The 26397-nt window shown below is 57.4% G+C and overlaps 4 protein-coding genes across 4 annotated transcripts in view; 3 read left to right on the forward strand and 1 right to left on the reverse strand.

The window, feature by feature from the left end:
- The first annotated feature begins 270 nt into the window (after positions 1-270).
- Positions 271-2918, forward strand: ICMT (isoprenylcysteine carboxyl methyltransferase). Its single transcript, XM_054394815.1, has 5 exons — positions 271-492; positions 809-897; positions 969-1138; positions 1867-2084; positions 2660-2918. Exons 1-5 carry the CDS (start codon positions 271-273, stop codon positions 2840-2842), a joined length of 882 nt encoding a protein of 293 aa, XP_054250790.1. The 3' UTR covers positions 2843-2918.
- A 2097-nt stretch (positions 2919-5015) lies between these two features.
- RNF207 (ring finger protein 207) lies at positions 5016-9519 on the reverse strand. The gene is made up of 17 exons (XM_054395057.1): positions 9329-9519; positions 8953-9085; positions 8725-8869; positions 8560-8641; positions 8416-8491; positions 8204-8329; positions 8046-8092; positions 7843-7915; positions 7704-7772; positions 7513-7581; positions 7321-7442; positions 6196-6385; positions 5766-5951; positions 5626-5677; positions 5404-5521; positions 5265-5336; positions 5016-5178 (listed from the first exon to the last, which is right to left on the reverse strand). The coding sequence occupies exons 1-17, from the start codon at positions 9517-9519 to the stop codon at positions 5016-5018; spliced, it is 1914 nt and encodes a 637-aa protein (XP_054251032.1).
- A 1381-nt stretch (positions 9520-10900) lies between these two features.
- RPL22 (ribosomal protein L22) lies at positions 10901-13319 on the forward strand. Its single transcript, XM_054394977.1, has 4 exons — positions 10901-10963; positions 11361-11465; positions 12074-12198; positions 13117-13319. Exons 1-4 carry the CDS (start codon positions 10952-10954, stop codon positions 13259-13261), a joined length of 387 nt encoding a protein of 128 aa, XP_054250952.1. The 5' UTR covers positions 10901-10951; the 3' UTR covers positions 13262-13319.
- Positions 13320-13561: 242 nt separating this feature from the next.
- Positions 13562-26397, forward strand: part of CHD5 (chromodomain helicase DNA binding protein 5) — a 32352-nt gene continuing 19516 nt past the window's right edge. The window contains exons 1-5 of the mRNA XM_054394816.1: positions 13562-13625; positions 14663-14793; positions 17189-17368; positions 24627-24745; positions 25284-25522. Of these exons, the coding sequence (XP_054250791.1) occupies positions 13562-13625; positions 14663-14793; positions 17189-17368; positions 24627-24745; positions 25284-25522 (733 nt within the window). The remainder of the gene's footprint in view (positions 13626-14662; positions 14794-17188; positions 17369-24626; positions 24746-25283; positions 25523-26397) is intronic.

Here is a 26397-nt window from a genome sequence, read left to right on the forward strand (position 1 = left end):
TGGCTTTAATGCATCAGCGAAAACCAGCGGGCGGGAGGCGAGGGGACGACGGCCCCACGGTTACAGCCGGGCGAGGAGTGGCATCCCGGAGAGCCTGCCCAGCGCGGGCAGCTCCGGTCTCCAGCGCCAAACAACACCCGAACCGGAACCGGTCCCGGTGACACCGGGAGCTCAACCCTCGCGAGACCCGCGGCCCGCGCTCCGCACCTGCGCGGGGCGGGGCTCTCGCCGCCGTTTCCCGGGCGACGTGGGCGGGGCGGTGCCGCCATAATGGCGGCGGGGGCGGCAGGTCTGCGGCGGCTGGGTCGGGAGGCGCGTGCCAGCCTGGCCGCCTTCCTGCTGGGCGCTTCGGTGGCGGCGCTGCCGGTGGCGCTGGGCTCTCCTGCTGCGCTGCTGGTTGCCCCCGGGCTGCGCGGCCGCCTGGCCCTCGCCATACACGTGGCGGCCGTTAACGCGGCGCTGCTGCTGCTGTACCCGCGGCCGCTCTACAAGGTACGAAGGGAAGCCCTGGGGGAGCGGCTCCGGGGCTTGGCGGGCCGGGGGAGGCCTATTGAGGGCGGCGGTCGGGGAACACCTGACCCAGGGGAGGGCGGCGAGGGCTGCAATTGAGAAACGCCTGTCCCGGAGCAGGGTCCGGCTGGGCCCGGGCCAGGGCCAGGGGAGTGCCTGTCGGGGTCCTTAGGACTGTGAGAGGGCTCCGGGAGTGGCGTTCGGAGACACTGGGCTCGGGAGAGCGCCCGGCAGGGCCCGGGCCATGTGGGCGTTGAGGCGGCAGCAGCAGCCTTCTCTCCCGTCCTTCTGCTTGCAGATCGCCGTCCGGGCCTGCTTCCTGGGCTTCGTGTTCGGCTGCGGGCTGCTGCTCAGCGTTGGCCGCTCCGCCTGGCGACACTTTGGCTGGTAAGGACAGGGTTGGGAGCCGGGTGGCTGCGGGGCCCCCTGGCCCTGCCAACCCTCCCTGGCTTCTGCAGGTACATGTGCTCCCTCTCCCTCTTCCACTACTCGGAGTATCTGGTGACAGCCATCAACAACCCACGCAGCCTCTCGCTGGACTCCTTCCTGCTCAACCACAGCTTCGAGTACAACCTGGCTGCCCTTTCTTCCTGGGTGGAGTTCACGCTGGAGAAGTTGCTCTTCCCAGGTGGGCCTCTCCGTCCTTCTCTGCTGTGCCTCTTCCCATTTGCTGTCCCCTGCCTCTGCACGTGGCTCCCTCCAGGCCCACCTGCCTGTCAGCAGAGCCTTGGTAACCCTGGCTGAGCTGCCCTGGCAACAGCAGAGGAGGCTTTGACATGGCCTTAATCCCCCTATGCTCAAAGCCACTCAGTTCTGGCCTGGGGAGGTGGGGGAAGCACCCCCTGGACCCTCTGGGCTTCTTTGCCTCATGCCAGCTCCTCAGCCCTTTATCCCTGCTCCTTTTGAGTAGTTCTGGTGGTACCCAGGTTGATGCTTTGGTTATACCTGGGTGTTGTCTTTTGACCCAGAATAAAATCAAATCAGCAAAAGCTGTTTGCAGATCTGAGGTGCTTCTGGATTTGTGGCAGAAGGAATGTTTCCTCCTTCCTCACCCTGTAAGGGCTGGCTGGGCTGTGGAGCTCCCTGTGCTGTCCCCATGCTGGTCCCTATGCCACCCCAGCTGTGCTTTGCCAGCTTTGCCCTAAGCTACAAAGCTGGGGTCCTGTGGGGTAATCCCTCACGAGGACATCCAAGCTCTGTGGGGGTGGCCTCAGTGGCAAGGGACACTCTGTGCCTCCCTGGTGGGGCAGTGGCATGTGGAGTGTTGGCTGTGTTTCACAGGTTGTCACTCTGAGGTGGGGAGGGGAAGTCCACCCTAATCTCCTGCTGTGTGAGCCTGATGTGCCCTATTTGCAGAGCTGAAGCAGATCACCTGGCTGAGCACCGTGGGGCTGCTGATGGTGATCTTTGGGGACTGCCTGAGGAAGGCAGCGATGCTGACTGCTGGCTCCAACTTCAACCACATCGTGCAGAATGAGAAGTCAGACACTCACACGCTGGTGACCAGCGGTGTCTATGGGTGGTTCCGGCACCCCTCCTACGTGGGGTGGTTCTACTGGAGCATTGGCACGCAGGTATGGTGCCCAACCTGCTTTTAGCTTACAGCCCAGCTCTGTCTGAATGCTGCTTCGTGTCCGTACCAGGGTGCCAGCTAGCAGCAGCAGGGGTGACCTGGGTGATCAGCTGGTGACCGGAGTTCCCTTGCATCCTATGGCCAGACTGTCTACTGTCAGCAGTTGGACACAGCTGTGCTGTGCTAAATGCTGACCTTGTGCCAGATGGCAAAGCAAACTCCCTCTAAGGGTACCCAGAGTAAACTAGGAGCCAGCTGTGGTTGAGCAGTAAGTCAGCACTGCCTTAGTTGAACTTTTCCTGTGGTGGGTATCTGGCTTTGTTTCTCTGGAGAGAGACCCTGGAAGGCTGCACCAGGAGCAGCATGGCCATGCATGGGCTCCCTAGAGCATCTTTCAGCCAGGGTGGGCAGGAACTGGCAGCTGCCTGCAGGCCACTTCCTTCATAAGCACCACAGAAGCTGCTGGGATCTTTGAAGAGCGTTTAGACCTCGGGTGAAGGGTTGTGAGCTCAGGGACGGGACAGCCGGGGTCTCTGTGAGGGATTGGGGACTCTAACTGTTGGTGGCTGTCCGCAGGTGCTGCTCTGCAACCCCATCTGTGTGGTGGGCTACATGCTGGCCTCCTGGCGCTTCTTCAGGGAACGGATCGAGGAGGAAGAGATCACTCTCATCCACTTCTTTGGAGAGGAGTACCTGGAGTACAAAAGGAAGGTGCCCTCAGGCCTCCCTTTCATTAGAGGAGTCAAAGTGGAACTGTAGCCTGGGTGAGCCCCGGACTGGCTGAGCGAATGCCTGGCTCCAGGCGCTGCAGCACAGGGTCGCTGCACCGGGATCAGCCTCTTGGTGTTCCTTGGCTGCCCAGCAGGAGCTGGCACAGGGCTGGGTGGCCTGCTGGGATGCTGGCAGAGCAGAAGCTTGTGTGTCCTGCTCAAGTCCTTCATTGCACATTCAGGGATTTTCCAGATAATTTAGCCTGTTGCCACCCCGAAGAGAATCGAAGCCTCCTGCCTGCAGCAGCAGATGTGGACTTGGATGCCTCTGGGCCCATTCTCCTGGAGAACTGCTCTGCCCCTGTGCCCACACAGGGAGGGTGCTGGGCAGGGCACTGCCCTGATGGCATCACTTGGTTTTAAAGCTCTGTGCCCTTGTGAGCTGGGCAGTGCAGCTTTCATCTCTTTAGGCCCAGTCCTGCATGCTGGCACTCGGGCAGCTCACAGGAGCAGGCCTCAGGGGCAGGGGCTGCCAGCCCTTGGTGTGCTGACGTGCCAGCACTGTGGCATGGATCAGCTGTGGTCCAGGACAGGAGGGCTCTCTGCTCACCAGCACTGCTGTGAAAAGCAGCAGGAGAACTGAGCCCTGCTCCCTCCTGCGGCTGCTGCCAAGGAGTCGCTGTTTCAGCTGATGCCTTCCCAAGCCTCCCCTCTGCTCTTCCTTCTTCCTGCTTCCAAATCTCGCTGCTTCCTACCCTGCCAGGCTGCCTCAATCCTGAGGAGATCCCAGGATTTTGGGTTGGGGAAGAACTGGGCTTGCCAAGGGCCTTAGTGCTCAAGATCCCTGCCTGCTCCTAGGGGCAAGTGGTGGGGATGTCAGCGTGGCCAGGAGATGCCCCGAGGGAGACCCTCCCCAGGAGGACACAGGTATGGCTGATGCTGTTTTAAACCTTACTAGTTTGGAAATGGTTCCTATCCAGGCTTTGTGGTATAACTTATTCTGTCGTTATATACCAAAGAGGTTCACTGTTCTCTTGAGTTTTATGTTGCTTTTCCTGGCTGGGATGGAGGCAAGTTGCTTGTCAGGTCACACTCCGGTCTTGGGGTGGTCTTTGGTGAAGGTGCTGGGTGCAGCTCGGCACAGGAGGCACTGGTGGGAGTTGCTCTGGGGCTGGTTTTCTTATTTTATAAAAATAAAGAAAACCAAACCAAGAAAAATCGCTAATTTCTGTCTGGTGGCCATTTGGAGATGGTTTGAGGTGCTGGTGGCACCACTGAGGGCATCCTTCCTCTGGCAGCTGGTGGTGGGTTTTCAGTGCTGCAGGTTGCAGTGCAGCATGCCCTGCTCCTGCTGTTTGCCTGCCAGGTAATTTTTAACTGGTTCACCTGGAGGTGTTAACCTTCCTGCTGTGAACTTGCCCCACTGGACTCTGGAACAGCCAACCACAGCAGTTTCTGCCTGGGTTTGATGTGGCCTGATGACAGAAATGAAGCTTGATTGACTGCAGTTGTTCTCTGTGGCAAATGCCCCTTGGTCCTGATCTGCAAGAGTATGGCACCAGCCTTGGTGCCAGTGTGCTGCAGCAGGCTCTGCTCAGGCAGGATTAAGGGGAATAAAGGGACAAACTTCAGCTGGTATAAGGTCTGCCGAGCCCTCTTGGTGTATCTGAGACCAGCAGCCTCTTATTTTCCCCAAATCCTGAGACTGGAAACTCAGGGAGGAGATGGGAGCTCCCCTGGTGTGGGGAAGCCTCCCGTGTCTAGTGAGAAGCTGGAAGAAGCCATCCCAGCCTGTGGCACTCGGTGAGTTTTTAACCAGGAGCAGAGCCCTGTCTGCCCCTTTGCTCTGCTCTGAGAGCTTGTGGTGGGCTGCTGGCTGTGCACTGTGCCAGAGGTGTTTGGTTTCTTTCCCTCCTGTTTGGGAGCGGTGGGGTTTGGAGCAGCTGGATGCCCTGAGCCTGCCCAGAGCCACTGACCCAAGCAGTCACTTTGCTTGTGCTCTTTATTTCCCACCTGCCACATGAGTGCACACCAGACATCAAGACAATGACCAAGCCAAGTCACCCCGAGGTGGCTCTTGCTATGCCACAGGCAGCATGTGCCTGGCCTGGGCTGCCAGCCTTCACCTCTGGCACAAGGTGAAAGCAGCTGGGTACCAAGCAGGGCACTGCTTTTCCATGGTGAGCACCATGCAGCTCTGTGCCCTGGCTTGGAGCTGGGCTCTATGGTGCTGACTCCTGCTGGGCAGTGTCTTCAGCTCCACGTTCCTGCTGGCCCCTGCAGTAGTCTTTGCCTTTTGGGGAGGGGTCTCTGGGGGTGCTGTCAGGTGTGCAGCCATCTCCAGGGCTGGCTGCAGCCCCCTCCATACTGTTGGGTGACTTGGCCCTGCTGAAGGGAAGGCACAGGGCAGGGGCAGGGGCTGGGCAAGGAGCTGAGAGTGATTTAGCACCTGGGCATTCACCATTGCCTACCTTGGCACTGCCTCGCTGCTGTTGCAGGTCCTGAGCAGCATTGGTGCCTGCTCCTCCTTGGGCTCTTGCAACCTGTGGTGGGATGAGAGTGAGGCACAGTTGTGTCCCCCAAGCCCCAGAGGCCCCTCGCAACCCTCACCTAGGCTCCAGGCGCTCCTTCACCCTGGCGATGGAGCGGACGTAGGGCACGATCTGCCTGGTGATGGTGCTCAGGCAGCTGTTCTCCTGCCGCAGCTGCAGCAGGTCATGGAGCTGGGCTGCGGCATGAGGGGAGCAGGCTCTGGGCACTGCTGCTGGCATTGCTGGCCCATGCCAGAGCAGGCACGAGGGTTTTGGGACAGGGCAGCAGGGTCACTGGTACCTTCATAGATCTCCTGCTCATTTGCCACCCGCTGGTACGTCTCCTCCCAGACCTGGAAGGGGCAGAGGGAGCCAGGCAGTGGGAGATGGCACATCAGGCAGGGGCCTGGCACTGCCAGGAAGGTGCCAGTTCAGCCGTACCTCCTCAAAGACGCTGCGCATCATCTCCACGGCCGAGTAGTGCGCAGCGATCTGCACATCCACCTGCAGCGACCTCTGCAGGATCTCGCCCATGGCCTCCGTCCTGACCAGCGAGTGGTGCTTGGTGAGGTCGCGGTGCAGCTCCTGCACCTGGTCCTTCAGGGCCTGGATCTCAGTCTGCAGCGTCTGCACCACCAAGGAGCACCACCAGGGAGCACCACGGTGTGGTCGTCGCGGTCTCGCCGCGCTCCCTGCCCGGTCTCGCCGCGCTCCCTGCCCGGTCTCGCCGCGCTCCCTGCCCGGTCTCGCCGCGCTCCCTGCCCGGTCTCGCCGCGCTCCCTGCCCGGTCTCGCCGCGCTCCCTGCCCGGTCTCGCCGCGCTCCCTGCCCGGTCTCGCCGCGCTCCCTGCCCACTCCCGGTGCCCCCCTACCCGGTAGGTGCTCTCGTAGCTACGGCAGTGCTGGGCGAAGGGCGTCTCTTGCCCCTCTGCTAGCAGCACCTTGGTGCTGATGTGTCGGTGCAGTGTCGGCTTCTGCACCATGTCCACGCTGGACATCTTCTCGCTGCTGGGGGCACAGCTGGGCACCATCAGGGTCTTGGAGCATTGGCTGCCAGGAAGCCTGCGTGCAGAGGTGGCAGCAGCGTGCTGCGGAGCAGCGCCAGCAGGGCAGAGGTGGTAGGGGCAGAACCGTGCTGCTGGCTCAGTCGCACCGCCCCTCACCCCTGTGCGGTGTCCCGGGTGCCAGTCCCATGTACCTTTCCTCACACAGGCACACAGATCAGTGGAATGTGCCTTACACCACCCGAAAGCTCAGACTCCCAGGGGCAGCTCCTGCTACCCACAGCTTTGGGAAGAGGCAGGAGCTGAACTTGGCACAGGGAATGCCAGGGCTTGCTCCCTTACCACAGGTATCTCCTGGTGTGCCCCTGCCCCTGTGGCATTCCCCCCCCCAGCACACGGCCTCCCAGTTCTGCTGTCCCACAGCAATTGTTCCTACCGTACTGTGCCACGCTCCCTGTGCCAGGACCAGCAGCCCCCTGGAGCTCACTGAGCCCAGCCTGGGGCAAGCAGTGGCACCCACGGGGTGGCAGTGCCTATTTGTCCTCTTGGGCTGGGAGTGCCTGGCAGGGCGGTGCTGCTGTGACACCCAGGGCCCTAAATATATCCTGGGTGAGGATCTGCAGGGCACTTCCCTGAAATTCTGATAAAAATAGTGATGGGCAAGAGGCTGTGGTGCCGTGGGCATGCAGGCAAGCAGGAGCTGGCCCTGGCAGGGGGGAGCAGAGCCCTTGAGAGAGCATGGCGGGGCCCAAGCTGGGGAGCAGGGTGCAGCCTCGCCCAGCAGCCTCACCCAGTGCCCTGCTTCCAGCCCTGCTGCCCACTTCCCAGAAGCCCTGGTGCCTGTTGCTGCTCAGCACAGTTGCAGTCGGTGCTGTTCCCCAGCCAGCACTGCTGACAGCCTTGGGGGCAGTGCAGGGGGCAAGCCTGGCAGGGTGGGATGTCAATGGGAGGGGAGGGAGAGTATGTGGCCTGGGTGCCATGCTAGCATCTCACATGTTTGTGCCAGCGATGCCAGGACCAATGCCACCAGCACTGCCACCCAGGGAGCGGCGGGGGCTGAGCGTCAGCAGGGGCTCCAGGCAGCGGGCAAACTCTGCCTGGTATTCGCTGTTGATCTGAGGGTGAGAAGGAGGTGAGCCAGCAGCTGGGGCTGTCCATGGGCACCGTGGGCACTGCAGGCTCTACCTTGCTGGTCTGTGCTGGCCGCAGGCGGTGTGGCAGCTTCACAATCCTCTGCAGCCTCTCCATCAGTTGCTGAAAGGCAGTGGGGAGGTGAGGGGTGCCTGGCACCCTGCCTGTGAGCCTGGCATCCCCACAGGGCACAGTGGCCACCCCACAGCACCACAGAGCATGCTCCAGCTGCTGGCACCACTCACATAGCCCAGGTCCAGGAACTCAGCTTTGTTGGCAGAGCTCAGGAATGCTGAGCAGGTCACCAGGTGGATCTGGGGGAGGGCAGTGTCACTGCTGGCCCCCCTCAGGGCTATGGCACCCCTGCCCAGGCTGGAGCCCTACCTGCAGGGTGGGCAGCAGGGAGGCGAGGTGGGCAAGCTGCTCCTTGAAAGCCTTCTCCTTCTCCTCGTGCTGGCTGCAGCAGAGTGTGGTGTGGCATGGCACAGCCATGGTTGGGCACTGGTGAGCTTTCCAGCCCCGGGGCGCCCTGTGATGCCCTGGGAGAGAGGCACCCCTAGGAGGGTGCTTAGCCCCTGGCCCCTCACCTCTGCACAGCTTTCAGCAGTGTCTTCCTCCTCTCGGAGAGCTGCTCCTGCAAATAGCACAGCTGCCCTCTTGCCACCCTGTCTCCTCCTGCTGCCCCAGCTCTGCTGTGCCAAGGCACTGGGCACTCCTGGGCACTTCTGGTCACAGGGCCCCGCACCTGCATGTGGCTGAAGAGAGAGTTGATGGCTGCCTCCTCCTCGCTGGCACTGTTGTGCACCTCCTCAATCATGGCCTTCAGGAGCACGATGGCCTCACGGGTGGAGGTCTGCAGCTCCTTCACCGCCTGCCAGGGGCAGAGGGGCAGCTGTGGGCACCACAGGCAGCACCACACCTCTGCCCCTCCCCCAAAGATCTGCCATCTCTGCTCACCATCACTGCCTGGTCCAGCCGCTGGCAGCCTTGCATGTAGGCAGTCTCGATGTCGATGCAGTGTGCCCGACTCTCCCTGCAGACATGGGTGTCAGGGCAGGGGGTGCCAGGGCATGGGGCAGGTGTGGGGCCAGGGCTGCTCACCCCTGCATGTCTCTGAAGCAGTTGATGCAGAGCATGGACTTCTTCTCGGTGGAGAACATGATGTAGGGCTCCTCGTGCAGCGCTGAAACGGGCAGGGCTGTCAGGCAGCCTGGCATGGCAAAGGGCAGCATGGCACGGGGTGGGGCAGCAGGGCGTGGCACTCACGGCACTTCTTGTGGATGTCTTTGGTGCGCTTGGAGAGGGAGACGATCTCATGGCGGGCAAACATCCTGGCACGATGAGTGTCCTCACGGCATGGGGCACAGAGAGGCTGCCCGCAGGTGTTGCAGAAGTACATAGTGTCCAGCTGCTGCGCAGGGGAGAGGGCAGCTGCTGGTAGGCATGGCTTTGGGGGGGGAGGGGTGCCCGGCCGACCCTGCTCTCCTCACTCACTGCCTTGACACAGCACTGGTCGCAGTTGGCACACTGCACCTCCTCCTCGCTGTCGGCCGAGCTGTCCACCAGGAACTGCAGGAGCCGGTCCACGGGGGGCAGCCCTGTGCCTCCCCTCACCACCGAGGGGTGCCTGTGGGCATGGGATGGGAACAGGATGGGGATGGGAACAGGAGGGGAAGGAGGGAAGGATGGGATGAGAACAGGAACAGTGCAGAAAAAGGAATGGGAAGAGGATGAAATGGAGACGAGGATGAGGTGGGGATGGGGATGAAGGTAAGGATGCAGACACCCACCCAGGGCAGGTGGGGGCAGACTGGGGACACTGGCTGCATGCCCTGGTCCTGGCATGCCCCTGGCAGGCCCTGTCCCTTACCCGCAAAGTGGGCAGCACAGGCGGCCGTCGCTGGCACGGCCCCGCAGGCAGCTGGCACAGAAGTTGTGGTAGCAGTCGAGCAGGCACGGGTGCTGGTAGGGCTCATGGCACAGCAGGCACACCAGCGGGTGGCAGTTGGCCTTCTCCAGCTCTGAGCAGCTCCCCAGCAGGGAGAAGATGCCACCAGCCATCTATGGGGCAGAACGCAGCCCCTCTGTGCCCGCTACACCCCTCTGTGTCCAGGTGGCCTGTGCAGGCCTGGTCATGTCAGTGCTGTGGCTGCCGTGGAAAGGACAAATCCTGCCCCTCTGGGGCCCACAAGCTGCTGCTGCCTATTTTTAGGTCATGAGCTGTGCAGCATGAGGCTGCCCCAAATGCGCCCTTTCCCCCTGGCACCACAGGCTGCATGTCCCCAGGGCTGGGGTGTCCCCTGCAAAGGAGCATCACCTGCAGCTGAGCGTGCCCCAGGACAGGGGTGAGAGGGTCCCCCTGGGCTGGGGGTCCCCCAGGAGGGAGCATCTCCTGCCCTGGCATACACCTTAAAAGTGGCAGCCCGGCAGTGGAGGCAAACAGCTGCTCCACGCGGTGGGGGCACGCCGAGGGGCACCGACCCCGCGCAGTGCCAGGTGAAAGCTTTACCTCTGTATGCCGGAGCTGGGCTGTGCCGAGTTCGGCCGTGCCGCTGCTGGAATGAGAGCGACGAGGCGGCCGGGCCGGGCTGTAGCGTGACGTGGGGCCCCTGGCACCACCAGACGCCTGCCACGCAGCAGCCCAAAAATAGCCCTGTGCTCCTCGGCATGACAGGGACGGCTTTTGTGTGCGGGCAGCAGGGGGGCACAGGGGGCCACCTATGTGGCCAGAAGGTGAGGGTACACCCCATGGGCAGCGAGTAGGGTCCAGGAGTGCTCCCGTGGGAAGCACAGCACCCAGGGGTGCGGGGACATGCTCCACGGGAAGCGAGTAAGCATGGGGTACGGGGGTCACCCCGCAGCAGCACAGCACCCGGGGTGCGGGGACACGGCACCCCATGAGAAGCGAGTAAGCATGGGGTACGCGGGTCACCCCGCAGCAGCACAGCACCCGGGGTGCGGGGACACGGCACCCCATGAGAAGCGAGTAAGCATGGGGTACGCGGGTCACCCCGCGGCAGCACAGCACCCCGGGTGCGGGGATGGTCCCGTGGACAGTATAAAGGAGCAAGGACATGCCGCGCGATGGGCAGAGATACGCCCCGAGGTGCGAGGACATGGCAGGACGCCATGGGCAGCAAAGCAGCACCGTGTGCTTCGGAGAGGCGCCCACCCTTCGGTCGCTGCAACACCGATCGCTCTCTCCTCGCCGCCCCTGCTTTTCCGGGCCGGCGGCAGCAACCCCCACCGCCCGCGGCTGCCAGGCCCCGCCCAGCCAGGCAGCACTACTCGCTCGCGGAGCAGCCAGCGGCGTGGGTGGGAGGGTCCGGAAGTCATCGGTGCTCGCGGTGCTCTTCTCATGCGGCCTGCGCACGCCTTGCGGCCCGGCCCCGCGTGGTCTCGCCTCTGTGCGCCTGCGCCTTGCGCACCCGAGCGAGTTTCCGCGCACGCGCGCGGCGCGGCGCTCCTTTTTTGCCCCTTCGCTGGAGCCGCCATGGCGCCTGTGGTGAGTCTCTGTTGCCGGTGGGTGGCTGGGTCCACTCATTCTGCCCTTCCTGTACCGCTCCGGCCGGGCCTCTGCCTTCCTTCTGTCCCGGGCTGTTCTCCTCCGGCCCGGCGTGGACTGCTCCGGGCCTACGCGTGGGGCTGCACCACGCTTCGGCTTCCCTCGGTCCTAATCTGCTAGGCGTCGGGCGGGTGGCTCGTGGGGCGAGCGGCTGTCGACGGCCCTTCCCTTTCCCCACAGACCGGGTCCTGGCCCTTCCCTTCTCTCTGCACCCAGCCCGGAGCTCGGCCCGTTCGCCCTGCCTCCAGCATGGAGCGCGGTTTGGCTCCTTCCCCACTTCCCCGACTACATTGTTTTGGGTCGATGCCTCACGGCTCTCTGTTTCCCCCCGCTGCAGAAGAAGCCCGCAGCGAAAGGTGGCAAAAAAAAGAAGCAGGTGTTGAAATTCACTCTGGACTGCACCCACCCCGTGGAGGATGGCATCATGGACGCCGCCAACTTTGTGAGTGCGAGGCCTCCCTGCTGCGGGGTCCGCTCCCAGCTGGCAAACACAGCCCTAGCAACCCCTGCCGCCCCTGCTCCCCATTTTTGTCCCTCACCTCGGTGCAGCATAAAAGCCTGCAGTGCTGGGACACACCCTGCAGACAAAGGGAGCCTGGGCGGTGCTGGGGGCTAGGAGATGTTCAGTGTTTGCAAACGCTTGGCAGTTAAAGAGCAGGCATTTCCTTGTCCGCCCGGTACTGATACCATTCATCCCTGTCTGATCATCTTGAGTGCAGGTTGGATGCTCAGGGCTGTGGCTGAGGAGTCCCCCGAGGATCCCAATTCAGCCACACCTCACTGGCTATCCCCTCGGGAGGCAGGAAATGTAGCCGTCTCACTAACAGAACCTTTCTTAGGTGCGGGGCTGAAGTTTGGGTTGTCTGTGGTTGGCACCGGCAGGCTCAGAGCCTCCCAGCCTGAAGGAAGGCAGCTTTCCTGCTTTGCCCTGCACATCATGGCCCTTCTCTCTCTGCCCTGTCTCTAGCAAAAGGCCAGATCGTGAGTGAGCTGGGGAGGCTTTGGGAGTGCTGGCAGCTGTAGGTGAGTGATGGCTTTCTTCCCTTGCAGGAGCAGTTCCTGCAGGAAAGGATCAAGGTGAACGGAAAAGCGGGGAACCTGGGTGGAGGCGCAGTGACCATTGAGAGAAGCAAGAGCAAGATCACAGTCACGTCAGAGGTCCCGTTCTCAAAGAGGTGAGGTGGAGGAGCAGCCCCATGCCCTGCTGGCACTCATGGATGTCACAAGGCTGCTGGTGGTGCCCAGGACTGTGGTTGATCATTGCCGGCCTCAGCTGTCCCTTGGTGGGGGACCAGCAGTGTTCAGACCGAAGGTGGGCTGGCACGAGGGCCTGGGAGCAAACAGTTGTCAGGAGGTGTGCTGAGGCTTGGTGATGCTCTGTGCAGTGCCTGCTGTTCCTGAATGATCTTTGAGACAGAGATGGAATTATGTTCCTGCTGGGGAGGCTGGTGGGCTTGGCAGGGAAGGGCACACAGCTGAAAGGATGCGAGGTGTGGAGTTCAGGGGCTGATCTGCAGCTGAGCTGTTCCACTCGCTCCCCATGTCCTGTGGGGCTTCTGCCCTCCATCTGCTGCTTGGTGCTGCCTGTTGTTTCTCTGGCTTCTGTGAACAGGATTCTTGCTCTGCCACAGTTGGCCCAGTGAGACAGCCAGAGGTCTACAATGCAGGGAGAGGAGAGTTGCCATTGGGGCAGTGCTGTTTGAAGCACTGGTTTGCCCAGTGAGGTTTCTTTGTGTAGCTGCTGCACTGGGCACTGTATGAGTTGCCAGTGGCCATCTTCATACCAGCACAGTTGAACTGGTGGAGGGGAAACTCGGTGCTGTGGTGCAGCCTTGGTGGGTAAGGGGAGAGCAAGGACTTCCCAGGCTCCACGTTGTAGCACTGCTGATGCCCTGCCCTTGGCAAATGTGTTCTCTGGCAGAGCTTTGCTGGGGTGGGCCTGATGGGACTTGTTGCTTCTGGTAGTGATGGGACCTCATGGGGACAGGGATTTGGCCCATGGAAGGGTTTGCTGGGGGCAGGAGAGGGTTCCTGGAGGAATGCTGCGGTTTTGGGGGTGCAAACCTAGTTTTGAGCCACGCTTCTCCCTGCAGGTACCTGAAGTATCTGACCAAGAAGTACCTGAAGAAGAACAACCTGCGGGACTGGCTGCGTGTGGTGGCCAACAGCAAGGAGAGCTATGAGCTGCGCTACTTCCAGATCAACCAGGACGAGGAGGAGGAGGAAGAAGAGGATTGAGCTGCCCACCCCCCTGCAGCCGTTTTGTACAGTTTTGCTTTCCTGGAATAAAGGGAGGGGAGAGTTGTTGATACCCTGCGCTCAGCTGGCTGCTGTGGGGGGATCTGGGTGGATTTCAGGGGTCTTGGCGGGGGGGGGGTTGAGGCTTTTCGGGGAGCGCCGGGGCGGGGCGAGGGGCAGGGTCCCGCGGGGCTACGTCACGGGGGGGGGGGGGCGGGGCCAGCGCCGCCATCTTGGCGCGGAGGGGCCGTGCCCGCCGCTCGCCCCGGGGCGGGGCCGACAGCGCTGCCGCCGCCCGGTATGCGGGGTCCGGCGGCTGGCCGGGAGCTGCTGGACGACGCGGAGAACGAGGAGGACGTTTCGGGTAGGCGGCGGGCGCGGTGGTTGGGGCCTGCCCTAAGGCGCGGCACGGCCGGCGGCTGCCGTCTCCCCGTCCCGGCGCCTTGCCTCCCGGTTCAGCGCCGGCATCCATGGCGCCCACGAACCGGCGGCGAAGCCTTTGCGGGGGTGACGGCCAGGGCGTGGGCAGGACGCGGCGGCTGGAGCGGGCAGCGCCAGGCCCTCGGCTGTGGCAGCCGCGGGCTGTGCTCCCAGCGCGGCCATTCCTGGGCTTTTCGCGGGATCCTCCCGGGTGCGCGGCCCGCGGAACCGGCTCCGCTCCGGGTGGAGGGCCAGCTCCAAAACGGGGGCTCGCTGGGCTGGTCCCCCGGAGTGCGCTGATCCTGCGAGGGGAGCTCCTGGGCTGCCTCGCTCCCGCCCATGCCGGTGGGCGCGGTGAGCTCAGGCTCGGCAGGCAAATAAACACTGTCGAGGGCATGAAATAAATGCCAGGGGCTGGGCAAGCGGTGATGAGGGGAGGGGGAGAGAGTGGGGTGGGATTGGTGCCTCTGCCAGGGGCCCTGAGGTGGCATATGCAGCCTGACTGGGGGCCCATGGCACTGCCCAAGCATGGGGCCACAGCAGAGCCACCTCCTGTGAGCTGTGTGTGCCATACAAGGCCTTCCTCCTCCTTGCTCACCTTCCACTGAATCCCTTTCCATGTGGTCTGCTCGAAGATCCAAGTGGTGAAGCACTAAATGCCTCTGTTCCTGTGTGCCCAGGGCAGCAAGTGGGGTGTCCCTGTGCCCCTGCCTCCCTAGAGAAGAATGCAGGTGCCAGCCCCTCTAGTGTTCATGGGCCAGTGACAGCCAGGAGCTGGGCATGAGCAGTACTGGGGTAGCACTGCCAGGGCTGCCTTGAGGAGTGGCAGTGGATCTGCTGTGGGTGCCAGGGTCTCCATGAGGCCACAGAGGCCTGTGCCTTGCTGCTGCTCAGGTGTGCTACTCTGCCAGGGTGAATGTGGGCATGGTGCCCAGTGTCCCTGTGCACTCCCTTTGTATGAGCTGTCCCTTTTGTCCCCAGAAGAAGATGATGGGGTGCTGGAAGGACTTGAAGAGTTTTTTGCAGAAGAGCAAGTGGCTGTGCAGAAGAAAAAGAAACCCAAGAAGCTGAAAGATGGCAAAGCTGCCAAAATCAAGAGGAGGAAGAAGGAGGTAACGCTGTGTGCTCTCATGCCAGGCTGGGGGGCTCTGGGTGGCAAAGGAGTGTGAGGTTGGGCTGTCCCTCACCAAGCTGCCACCTCCTGACCCTGGGGGTGATCTAGAACAGGGCGAGAGTGGTTCTTGTGCAGCTTGGAGGCTGTGGGATACAAGCCTGCCCTGTGTGTAAGGTGGTGGGTGCCATCTCTCCTCCTTGGTTGGAGCCCATCCCTACTGCAGTGCAGCAGTGACTCTCTGGCACATCCTGTGCCAGCCTGGTGTCTGGGGAGGGAGATGAAATCACCATCCTGGGATATGACCAGGCCAGGCTTGGGGGTTTCTGCAGACACTGGTGTTGGCTGTTCTCATCCAGGACGCTTTGGAGGCTGGGCAGCATTGGAGCTGGCAGGATCTGGCACCTGGAAGGTTTGGGCCATGGGTGGAAGGGTTGGGCCGTCTGTGGAGCACCGCAGCCAAGGTGCTGTGTCCCTGAGGATCAGACCCTCCTGAGCCCACACTGGGCTCTGCTGTCTGGCTGGGACATGGTGTGGCATGAGCTATGCTGGGAGAGCTGGCTCTGGTACAGCGTGGTCCCTGCCTTTTGCCCTCTCCCTGGGCACTGCTTGAACGCAAGGACAGGAGCAGACATCTTGTTGTTGGCCCTTTACCAGAGAAGCTGCTGGCAGGAAAGGTGAACAGCTGGGGGTTCCTTAGCCCCCTTCCTTCCTGGGACACTGGTGAGGGAGAAGCCACCCAGACATGTCTGCAGCTCTTTCTTGCCAAACTGGGGCTGAACAGTGCTGCTTCTGGGGGCCATTCGCTGCTGCTGTCCCCATGGGATCTGGACTGACAGACAGGCTGGCTGGCTGGGGTGGTGCAGGGAAGGGCTGTTGCTGCTGATGGGAGCTGGTCTAAGAGAAGCTGATCCTGCCCTGCCCTGTGCTACCTGCCAGCCTTTTGCAGAAGGTGATGCCCAGAGGATGCCATTGTCCTGTCATTCCTGGCTATGGTGGTGGCCTTCCCTTCCTGCAGACACCACATAAAGCTGGCTCAGGTCCCTTTGCCTCCCTCTGCTTCTCCATTTTTCCTGTGCTGCTTTTCTGGGGATAAGGAAGAACAAAAAGACACCCGTCTGCTATGTTCACCTCTCAGCTTGGGCCAAGCAGAAAACAGGCTGAGTGTGGAGTGTGCTTGTTTTTAATTAATGCCTTGTGTGGACATTGACCAACCTCAGCTCTGCCTGAGGAGGCTGTGCCTGAGTCCCTCAGAGCCAGCAAGGAGCCAGTGTGGTGACTGTTGGCAGGCACCAGGCAGAGAGGAGATAAAAGAGAGGCCTTGGGCAGTCCTCCCCAAGAGTTTTTTTTGGGGAAGTGGCTTTCCCCCCACTAGGGGAAAAAGGGCTGCAGACCTCTGCCATGGGGCCAGAGCCTATTCCATGCCTGACTGGTGCCCAGTTTGTGCCAACGGCACTGCCATGCTGTGCTTGTGCAGGAATTCACCTGCTCCAGCTACAGTGGAACTCCTTTGGTTTGGGGTGAGGCCGAGAAGCCCCAGTGCGGGAGCTGGAGCTTCAGACCCCTGGGAAACCTGCATCGGATCCCCTCGGCGTGCGGAGCCGAAGGGCCTCGGAGCGAGGGGAGCGGGAGGAGGCTGTCGGCGGCACTGCAGCAGTTCCCATGGCAACCAATTACTCTCTGCCAAATTACGGCTTTTGGAGCTACGTTCTCTCGGAGCCGGGCAGGGGCAGGCTCCGCAGTGCCCACCGAGTAAGGGGCACCCAGGGCTCCCGCCTGGCGCTGGCTCGGGGCGCTGCCAACGGCCCCTGCTACCGGGGCGGCAGCGCCGGCTGGGCGCTGTCCGTGGTGCTGAGCGCGGTGCCGGATCCTCACCGCGGTGCTGAGCCCGAGGCTAGATCCCCTCCGCAGGACCACTTCCCGCCGAGGTCTGAGGCCGGTGCCGAGCTGCTGTACCCGCTCCATGCCGGTGCCAGGGCCGTACCATCCTGGTAGGAGGGCTCTGGTGTGACAGGAGCTGCCCCAGCACACGCAACCTGTCTCAGGGTCTCTTGGAGATGTGGTGTTGAGGGCCATGTTTTGGTGCTGAGTTACGGTTGGATTCCACGATCTGAAAGGTCTTTTCCAACATAAATGATTCAGTGATTCTCCTCCCTCAGAAGCCTGCCCTGGAGTGGCACTGCTAGATAAACCCAGGGCCTCTTTCTGTTTGTGTCCCCTGTGCTCAGGTGCCTCTGGCTCTCCCAAGTCTGCTCCTCATGGGGCTTTCCCCAGCCCCACAGTGGTTGTTTGAAGCAGGGCTGGCTTTGGCTGGTGGCAGCGCTTTGTTCGTGCTGGCTGGAGGAGAGCAGAGGGGTCAGTCCCTGCTCTGTCTCCACTGATGCTTTCTGTTTTAGGGGAGCAATGATGAAACGTCAGAGAATGAAGAGGAGGTGGAGGAGAAATCTGAGAGTGAAGGGAGTGACTATTCCCCCAACAAAAAGAAGAAGAAAAAGCTGAAGGAGAAGAAGGAGAAGAAACCAAAACGGAAAAAAAAAGATGAGGAAGAGGATGACAATGAGGATGGAGCTCTAAAGGTAGCAAAGATCCCTTTGCCTCAGCAGATGCTATAACGTAAGGCCTCAGGGTGTGGCCAGCTCTCCAAGGTACCTGGTTCAGATCTGAGCCACATATCCTGGCCCCTCACCTGGTGCTGAGGGAGGGCAGCAAGAACCCAGCACTCCCTGGCATGGCGTGGTTTGGCCATGGGTGCTCACAAGTCCTTGTGGTGCCTTTTGCGGTGAAGACAGAGCCTTGTACTCTGAGGTTGGAGCACTAGTTGGGTGCCTTGGGTCTTCTGACAACTGGCAGCTTCCCAGCCTGAGGCAGCCTTGCAGCCTTCTTGGATTGCCTGTCCACATCCCAGTTCATGGTGTCTGACCTCTGAGCTGGGGGACAGAGGGTGGCAGAGTTGCTTGTGGTTAGAGAAGGTGGCTTGGTGAGTTCATGAGTAGCTTGCCATGGCTTTGGTGAGGCAGAGATTGCAGGTGAAGGACTGGGAAAGGAAGGATTCTGTTTCTCTGCTGTTTCTTTTGCGTGCAGACAGAAATTGAGTTTCTTGGGGCTGTGAAACCCACCAGGGCTTTGCGTGGTGGTACCTGGCACAGAGTGCTTGGCTGGGGCCACACATCTTGCTTCTTGCCTTGCTTTGTGAAGCCTCTGTGTGTGCTCTGTTTCTAAGTCACAGAAACAAGCCCTGGGTGCTGCTGCCTGGGGACAGCACATGGCAGACCCAGCCTTGAGCTACTCCTCTGCCCCACTGTGTCGGTGTGAGCTGAAATTCCCCCCCCCACCGACAATAACCAGGCTAGCCCAGTCTGGAAGCAAATGAAAAGCTGTATTTACAAGCAGAGTCTAAAATCTACAATGAAATGCAATGAATATATACAAATATACAAAATTCACAACATTCACAAATATATACAATCAACAGAAAAAAGCACAATCGATCTCCCTTTGCTTCCCCCCAAGGGGACCCTCCCAAAGGGGCCTCCCTCTCCCAGGAGCTTCCCCCCCAGACCCCCCTGGACAGAGAAGCAGAGTTAGTTAAGCAGAAAGTTGTTAACTTAGCTGCCAAGGTCAGTACGTGTTATCTTCAGCCAGAAGAGAAGAAGAAACAGCAGCCAGACAGCCCAGCAACTGCCCCCACTGCAGAACGCAGAATGTGCCGAATGCCTACTTTGTTTTGGGTAATAGTTCTTAAACATTTCTATCTATCCAATGGAAGTGTTTAGAACAATCGTTATTTTGCTTTCTTACACCCAATAGTGACTTATTTACATTCTTTCACTTTCTCTGTTCTGAACTTTGCAAGGAAAAATTAAAAAGACAGTTTCAAACCATCACAGTCCACCCCTTCTAAACAATTCCATTGGCTGCTACTATCATTTATCTAATCTAAAATAATATCTACAACAATAGGTGAATAAAGACCATAGTCCATTCCGGCTATCCCAGATGTAGATGATTCAAAAGAGTCAAATCACAGGAAAAACAGCAAACAGCTTGTTTCCTCACAGATGGAGCGAAGGAAGGAACAGGGACTCTCAGGTGACTCAGGGCTCTCAGGGTTTGTGCACCGTAGATCTCATGAACTCTCCTCTTGGGCGCGATGCTGTATCTGCGCAACACTCTGAATTTAACCTCTCTCAGCCAAAGTTAGATTTCTTTGTGGAATACACTGAATTTCACCATTTTCTTGCATCACCCAATAGGTGTGACCAGGACCTTCAGCAGAAACCACCCCTCGGACAGGTTTGGCCTCTCCTGAAGGAGAAAATACCCAAACAGTTTTGCCTAACAGATTCTTTTCTCTGATAACAGGAACTCTATCACCTTCCTCCTTTCGCAACAAATCTGATTGGGCAGGTCCAGCTCGATTCACTGAACCTCTACTATTCACCAACCAGGTTGCTTGTGCTAAATGTTTCTCCCAGTTTTTCAAAGATCCACCCCCCATGGCTTTGAGAGTGGTTTTCAGCAAACCGTTGTAGCGTTCGATCTTCCCTGCAGCTGGTGCATAGTAGGGAATGTGGAATATCCACTCGATGCCGTGCTCTTTGGCCCAGTTTTTTACAAGATTGTTCTTGAAATGAGTTCCATTGTCCGACTCAATCCTCTCTGGAGTTCCGTGTCTCCACAGGATTTGTCTCTCCAGGCCAAGAATGGTGTTACGTGCAGTTGCATGAGGAACTGGATAAGTTTCCAGCCATCCAGTGCTTGCCTCTACCATAGTCAGCACATACTGCTTACCAGATGGAGAACGAGGTAGAGTGATGTAGTCAATCTGCCAGGCTTCACCATACTTGTACTTGGACCATCGGTCACTGTACCACAAGGGCTTGATCCGCTTTGCCTGCTTAATAGCAGCACAAATGTCACAGTCATGGATGACTTGTGTGATAGCATCCATGGAAATGTCAATGGATCTGTCACGAGCCCATCGGTAGGTTGCATCTCTGCCTTGATGTCCTGACGAGTCATGGGCCCACCGAGCTAAGAACAGCTCACCTCGGTGTTTCAAGTCAAGATCAGGATCAGGATCAGAGTTTGTGTCCACCTGGGAAACTCTTGCAGCTAGATCTGCCTGATGGTTGTGTTGTTGTTCCTCTGTAGCTTTGCTCTTAGGAATGTGAGCATCGATGTGTCTCACTTTCACTGGGATTCTCTCAATGCGAGCAGCAATGTCTTGCCACAGATCTGCAGCCCAGATGGGCTTTCCTTTCCTCTGCCAGCCATTCTTCTTCCAGTCTTTCAGCCAACCCCACAAGGCATTGGCTACCATCCACGAGTCGGTGTAGAGATAAAGCTTTGGCCATCTCTCACGTTCAGCTATGTTAAGAGCTAGCTGGACAGCTTTTACCTCTGCAAATTGACTGGATTCTCCTTCTCCATCTCTCGCTTCTGCAACTCTGCGCGTTGGACTCCACACTGCAGATTTCCATCTCCGCTTGTTCCCAACAAGACGACAGGAACCATCTGTGAACAAAGCATATCTCTTTTCATCATCAGACAGATCACTGTAAGGAGGAGCTTCCTCAGCACGAGCTACTCTCTCCTCTGGAGGTTTAGCACAGCTTGTGCCTTCTGGCCAGTTTGTGATCACCTCCACCAAACCAGGCCTTTCGAGATTTCCCATTCGAGCTCTCTGTGTTATCAGAGCCATCCACTTAGACCAGGTAGCATCTGTTGCATGATGTGGTGAAGAACCTTTGCCTTTGAACATCCAATTCAGAACTGGCAATCTAGGAGCTAGAAGAAGTTGTGACTCAGTTCCGATCACTTCAGAAGCAGCTTTCACTCCTTCATAAGCAGCTAAAATCTCTTTCTCTGTTGGAGTGTAGTTTGCCTCTGAGCCTCTGTAGCCACGACCCCAGAAACCAAGAGGACGTCCTCGTGTCTCCCCTGGAGCTCTTTGCCATAAGCACCAGGTTGGACCATTGTCACTCGCGGCCGTGTACAGAATGTTCTTAATGTCTGGACCGGTTCGGACAGGTCCCAGACCCATCACTTGGACTACCTCTCGCTTGATCTGGTCAAAGGCTGCTTGTTGCTCAGGACCCCATTGGAAACTGTTTCTCTTTCGAGTCACATCCTAGAGAGGTTTCACAATCTGACTGTATCCAGGAATGTGCAGTCTCCAAAATCCCACTATGCCTAAGAAACGCAGAGTTTCTTTCTTGTTGATGGGATTTGCCATGGTGGAGACTCTGTTTATCACATCCATTGGGATGTGACGGCGACCATCTTGCCACCGCACTCCCAGAAACTGGATTTCTCTGGCAGGTCCTTTCACCTTGTCTCGCTTGATAGCGAAACCAGCTTGCAAGAGAACGTCAATGATTTTGTTACCTGTCTCGAAGACTTCTTCAGCAGTCTCACCCCAGATGATGATGTCATCGATGAACTGAATGTGTTCTGGAGCTCCACCTTTCTCCAAAGCATCATGGATCACTGCATGGCAGATGGTTGAACTGTGAATCCACCCCTGGGGCAAACGATTGAATGTGTACTGAATGCCTCTCCAGGTGAAAGCAAACTGAGGCCTGCACTCCTCTGCTATGGGAATAGAGAAGAAAGCATTAGCAATGTCTATGGTAGCATACCATTTGGCCTGCTTGGATTCCAGCTCATATTGGAGTTCCATCATGTCTGGTACAGCTGCACTCATGGGTGGAGTTACTTCATTCAAGGCACGGAAATCAACTGTCAGACGCCACTCTCCATTCTGCTTTCTCACAGGCCAGATTGGACTGTTGAAAGGTGAATGAGTTTTGCTGATGACCTTCTGACTCTCCAACTGACGAATCAAGTTTTGAATGGGCACCAAAGAGTCACGGTTGGTTCTGTATTGTCTGTGATGCACAGTTTGAGAAGCAACCGGCAGCTTTACATCCTCTATCTCATGTTGTCCAACAACTGCAGATTCATCTGAAAGCTCAGGTCTAATGGACAACTTCAATTTTCCTCCATCAATTTCTACAGTTGCTATTCCAAAAGCCCATTTGTAACCCTTAGGGTCTTTAAAACGCCCTTCTCTCAGAAAGTCAATTCCCAAAATACAAGGTGCATTAGGACCTGTTACAATAGTATGTTTCTTCCACTGCTTCCCAGTTAAACTTATATCAACCTCTATCTTAAACAACTCTTGAGATCCACCAGTGACTCCCTGAATAGTTATAGATTCTCCCCCTTGATAATTTGATGGTATTATGGTGCACTGAGCTCCTGTGTCAACCAAGGCCCTGTACTTCTGAAATTTTGAAGTGCCAGGCCACTGGATGTACACATCCCAATAGATTCTGTTATCTCCATTATCCCTTACCTCCCCCTGGCGGAAGGCAGGGCACCCCTAATGGTGGGGATTACCTCCACATGTACAGCTGGCACAATGTCCAGCACCAGAATTAGGATCACTGTTGGAGCTATCAGAGTTGTTCTGGGAAACTGAGGAAGCGACAGCTACCCTCCTGGTATTGCTACCTCGGGATCTGCCCCTCTGCAGCTCCCGTAACCTCTTGAAAAGATCAGAAGTTGGTTGACCGTCCCATCTGTTCATGTTCTCACCAAACTGATCACGCAGAGTTATCCAGATACTGCCACGTGATTGCCTCTGCTGTCTGTTTTGGTTTGACCTATTCTGGAATGGCCTTCTTGGAGCACGTCTGTTCCTAACAGCTGAAACTTGTATCCATCTGGAGGAAGAGGAATCAGAATCATCCCCCTTCATCAAGTTGGATATGGAGGTTTTAAGTTCCTCCTTCAGCTCTTTCATGCAATTCTCCATCTTTCCAGACAGAGTTTCAATGGCTGAAACCAAAGAAGTATGTGCAAGACTATCCTCCAATTGCCTCATTTGGTCAGTGAAATGGCCAACAGTAGGAGGTGCTCCACCATAATTTCTTGCCACAATCCTGCTTGCCAGAATAGTAGCATAATTAGGAGGAGCAAGCTTAATGAGCTTTTTGGCAAGGCCTGTTCCAACAGGAATTTCATCAGGATTCAGAGTCTTATGATCTCCATACATTACTTCTCTCACAGCAAACTCTCTCAGACGCTTGATTCCCTCAGCTATTGTGGTCCAAGGCTTAGGGTTCCATGGTAAATCATCTCTGCTGGGGTACCTCAGCGAGACTGCCAGTAGGAGGCGTGCCCACAGAGAAACTTTACCAATGCACTTGCCTAGATGCCTGTCTATGCCTGTATCCTTTGAGAGCATCCCCAACTGAGAGGCCGACTTGTCACCTACCACCAATGCTGGGGCTCCCATATCAAAACACCTGGCTAGCCAAGACAGGACTGGCTCATTATCTCCTCTGATGTAATCCTTCCTCACATGTCTAATTTCCTGTCTGGGTGCATTAGCTGACTGTATGTCATCCTCATCATCATCATCATCATCATCCTGAGGTCGCTGTCCCCATAATCCTATTTTAATCCTCCGTTGAATTTCTTTGAGTTCAGAGGCACTACCAGCAGTTGCTTATCTACTAGGATCTACATCCTGACCTACATCTCCATCATCCATGTGGGGTCTCAAGAGGTCTACCAGAGTTTTAAGGCTAACCCTCTCTTCCTCATCAGAAGGATCTTTCTTAACAGAGGGACCCTGAGTAGAAGGACCCTCATCTCCATCTGCACCATCTCCTGCAGCATCTGCATCTCCTTTACGCTTTCTGGTTACAGTGGCCACCAAATTTACTGGCTTGGTTTTCACATTCACAGCAGAGTTGGAAGAGCAAGTAGCCTTATGTCTTTCTTGACACAGTGCTATCAGTAGCCATATGATTATTCCAAGAAGCAACAAAATTAAGGCAAGCACAAGATATCTAGGGTACCACTGGTTCCAAAGACCCTCTGTAGTTGTAAGAGGAGTAACAAACTCATATGTGTCTGCTAGCAGATCCATAGTTGAGTTACCATAGCTTCTTAGCCCAATAAGACCACAACAGAATTCACCAACATTCAGTAACTTGTTCTTAACCCAAAGAAATGACTTATATGCCACATATCTCACAATCTTGTCTATCATGCAAGAAATGGCCCATCTGTAGACAATTGCACCGATAATAGATGAAATAGAATGACTCAGAATCCAAAACAGCTTCATTTTGCTTCCTAATCTGAGCAGAAATAAATCACAAGCAATCGAGCCCCACGTTGGGCGCCAAAAATAAAAAGTGTGTCGGTGTGAGCTGAAATTCCCCCCCCCACCGACAATAACCAGGCTAGCCCAGTCTGGAAGCAAATGAAAAGCTGTATTTACAAGCAGAGTCTAAAATCTACAATGAAATGCAATGAATATATACAAATATACAAAATTCACAACATTCACAAATATATACAATCAACAGAAAAAAAGCACAATCGATCTCCCTTTGCTTCCCCCCAAGGGGACCCTCCCAAAGGGGCCTCCCTCTCCCAGGAGCTTCCCCCCAGACCCCCCTGGACAGAGAAGCAGAGTTAGTTAAGCAGAAAGTTGTTAACTTAGCTGCCAAGGTCAGTACGTGTTATCTTCAGCCAGAAGAGAAGAAGAAACAGCAGCCAGACAGCCCAGCAACTGCCCCCACTGCAGAACGCAGAATGTGCCGAATGCCCTCTTTGTTTTGGGTAATAGTTCTTAAACATTTCTATCTATCCAATGGAAGTGTTTAGAACAATCGTTATTTTGCTTTCTTACACCCAATAGTGACTTATTTACATTCTTTCACTTTCTCTGTTCTGAACTTTGCAAGGAAAAATTAAAAAGACAGTTTCAAACCATCACACCCACGTTAACCCTTTCTGTAACTGCAGGAGCCCAAGAGCTCAGCCCAGCTGATGGAGGAGTGGGGCCTTGATGATGTAGATTACATCTTCTCTGAGGAGGATTATCACACTCTGACTAACTACAAGGCCTTCAGCCAGTTCCTCAGGTAGGAAGCTATGGGTCTGGACAGAACTTTGTGTGGTGGTTGAGGTTTGGGCATCGTTCAATCAAGCAGCTGGAGCTGTGAAGTAAATTCTACATGATGAGCTCCTTGTGGTGTTTCTCTGCCTGGCTTGGTCCCTAGGACTCCATTTTAATTGCAGGATTGACTAATGTCTTAGTCTCTGCCTCTCTCCAACCCCCATTTTTGCTGTGTGCTTATTTGAAAAGTTCTGTGAGAAGTATTTTGCAGCACCAATGAATTTCTGCTTCTACTGCATGCCCCTCAGGACACAATGGGTGTCAGGGAGAGGCCATCTCTGGGGGAATCCAGCTGTGCCCCCTCTTGCACATGTTTTTTTTTTTTTTTAAGGGGACTCTGGCTTCTGCTGCCTTTCCAGTGCCTACAGTGTCCTACAGTAACCTGCTCCTGAGCCAAGCACCCAGCACTGGTGCATTTTGTGACTGGAGTACCAGCACAGGAGGGGCAACAGCAGACACGCAGGGAGGTGCTGATGTTAACCTGTGGTTCTTTCTCTCCCCAGGCCTCTGGTTGCCAAGAAGAACCCCAAGATCCCCATGTCCAAGATGATGACTGTGCTTGGTGCCAAGTGGCGAGAGTTCAGTGCCAACAACCCCTTCAAGGGTAGCTCTGCAGCTGCGGCAGCTGCGGCCATTGCAGCAGCAGTGGAGACAGTGACCGTGTCCCCACCGCTTGCCCCCAGCCCCCGGCCACCTGCCCTGCCCACTGTCATCAGGAAGGCCAAAACCAAGGAGGGCAAGGGTGAGTGCCACTGTGGTGGGCTGAGCAGAGGGGCTGCTCTCCCAACCGTGTCTGCTGGCTGGAGAGGGTGGTAAAGCATCTTCAGGCAGGAAACTCTGCAGCAAAGCAGGGAGGTGGAGGCAGTCCTGGAGGTGGGGTTGCAGCTCCTCTTCCCCTTGTGAAGTCCTGGAGGGAGCTGTGACCCCTGGCAGGTCACCCTGGCAGTACTTGCACCTTCTGGACTTTTCGCAGTTTGTGGCAGTTAATGCTTAGCTTCATCCTTGGATTGATTGGGGCCCTTCTGTGCCATCCTCTCTCCTGGGAGCTGTGCAGGGCAAAGTCCTCCAGAAGGCAGCAGTGTCCTCAGGCTGCTGGGCCTGAGCTGATGAGGTTTGCAGTTAGCAAGGAAAGGGTAGCATCCTGCTGGCAGAGCAGGGGTGGTCTGGGCGGATGAACGAGTGCTGCGTGGCAGCTGAGCCAGGGGCTCTGCCTCCAAGGTGGCAAGGAGTGAGGGGTGGCAAGGCCCTGGCAGCAAGGCTGCAGCTCTTTTGCAGAACAAAGGATTCATTCTCCTGGCAGCTGGGTGGAAGGTGACTGTCCCAAATGCCATCTGAAGCAGCAAGCCAGCTGTGTGGCTCTGCAGGGACTGCTCTGGAGATCTCTGTTCCCCATTTCTTGACAGGGGATCAGTGCTGCTGAGCCCACCCGTAGGAGAGGCAGCAGTGGGAAGGGAAGAGTCTCCCCCTGTGTTCTTCCTCAGGAAGGCTGCTGTGCACTTGTGCAGTCTTCAGCTCCTGATAACTTGAGAGGTCTTGGACAAGCAGCCTGGAGCTGGCAGCAGAACCAGGCGTGCAGCTCACAGCCCTGCACAGGGCACCCATCAGGGCCTCCTGTGG

The sequence above is a fragment of the Indicator indicator genome, chromosome 32, assembly GCF_027791375.1.
Source record: "Indicator indicator isolate 239-I01 chromosome 32, UM_Iind_1.1, whole genome shotgun sequence".
NCBI lineage: Eukaryota > Metazoa > Chordata > Aves > Piciformes > Indicatoridae > Indicator > Indicator indicator.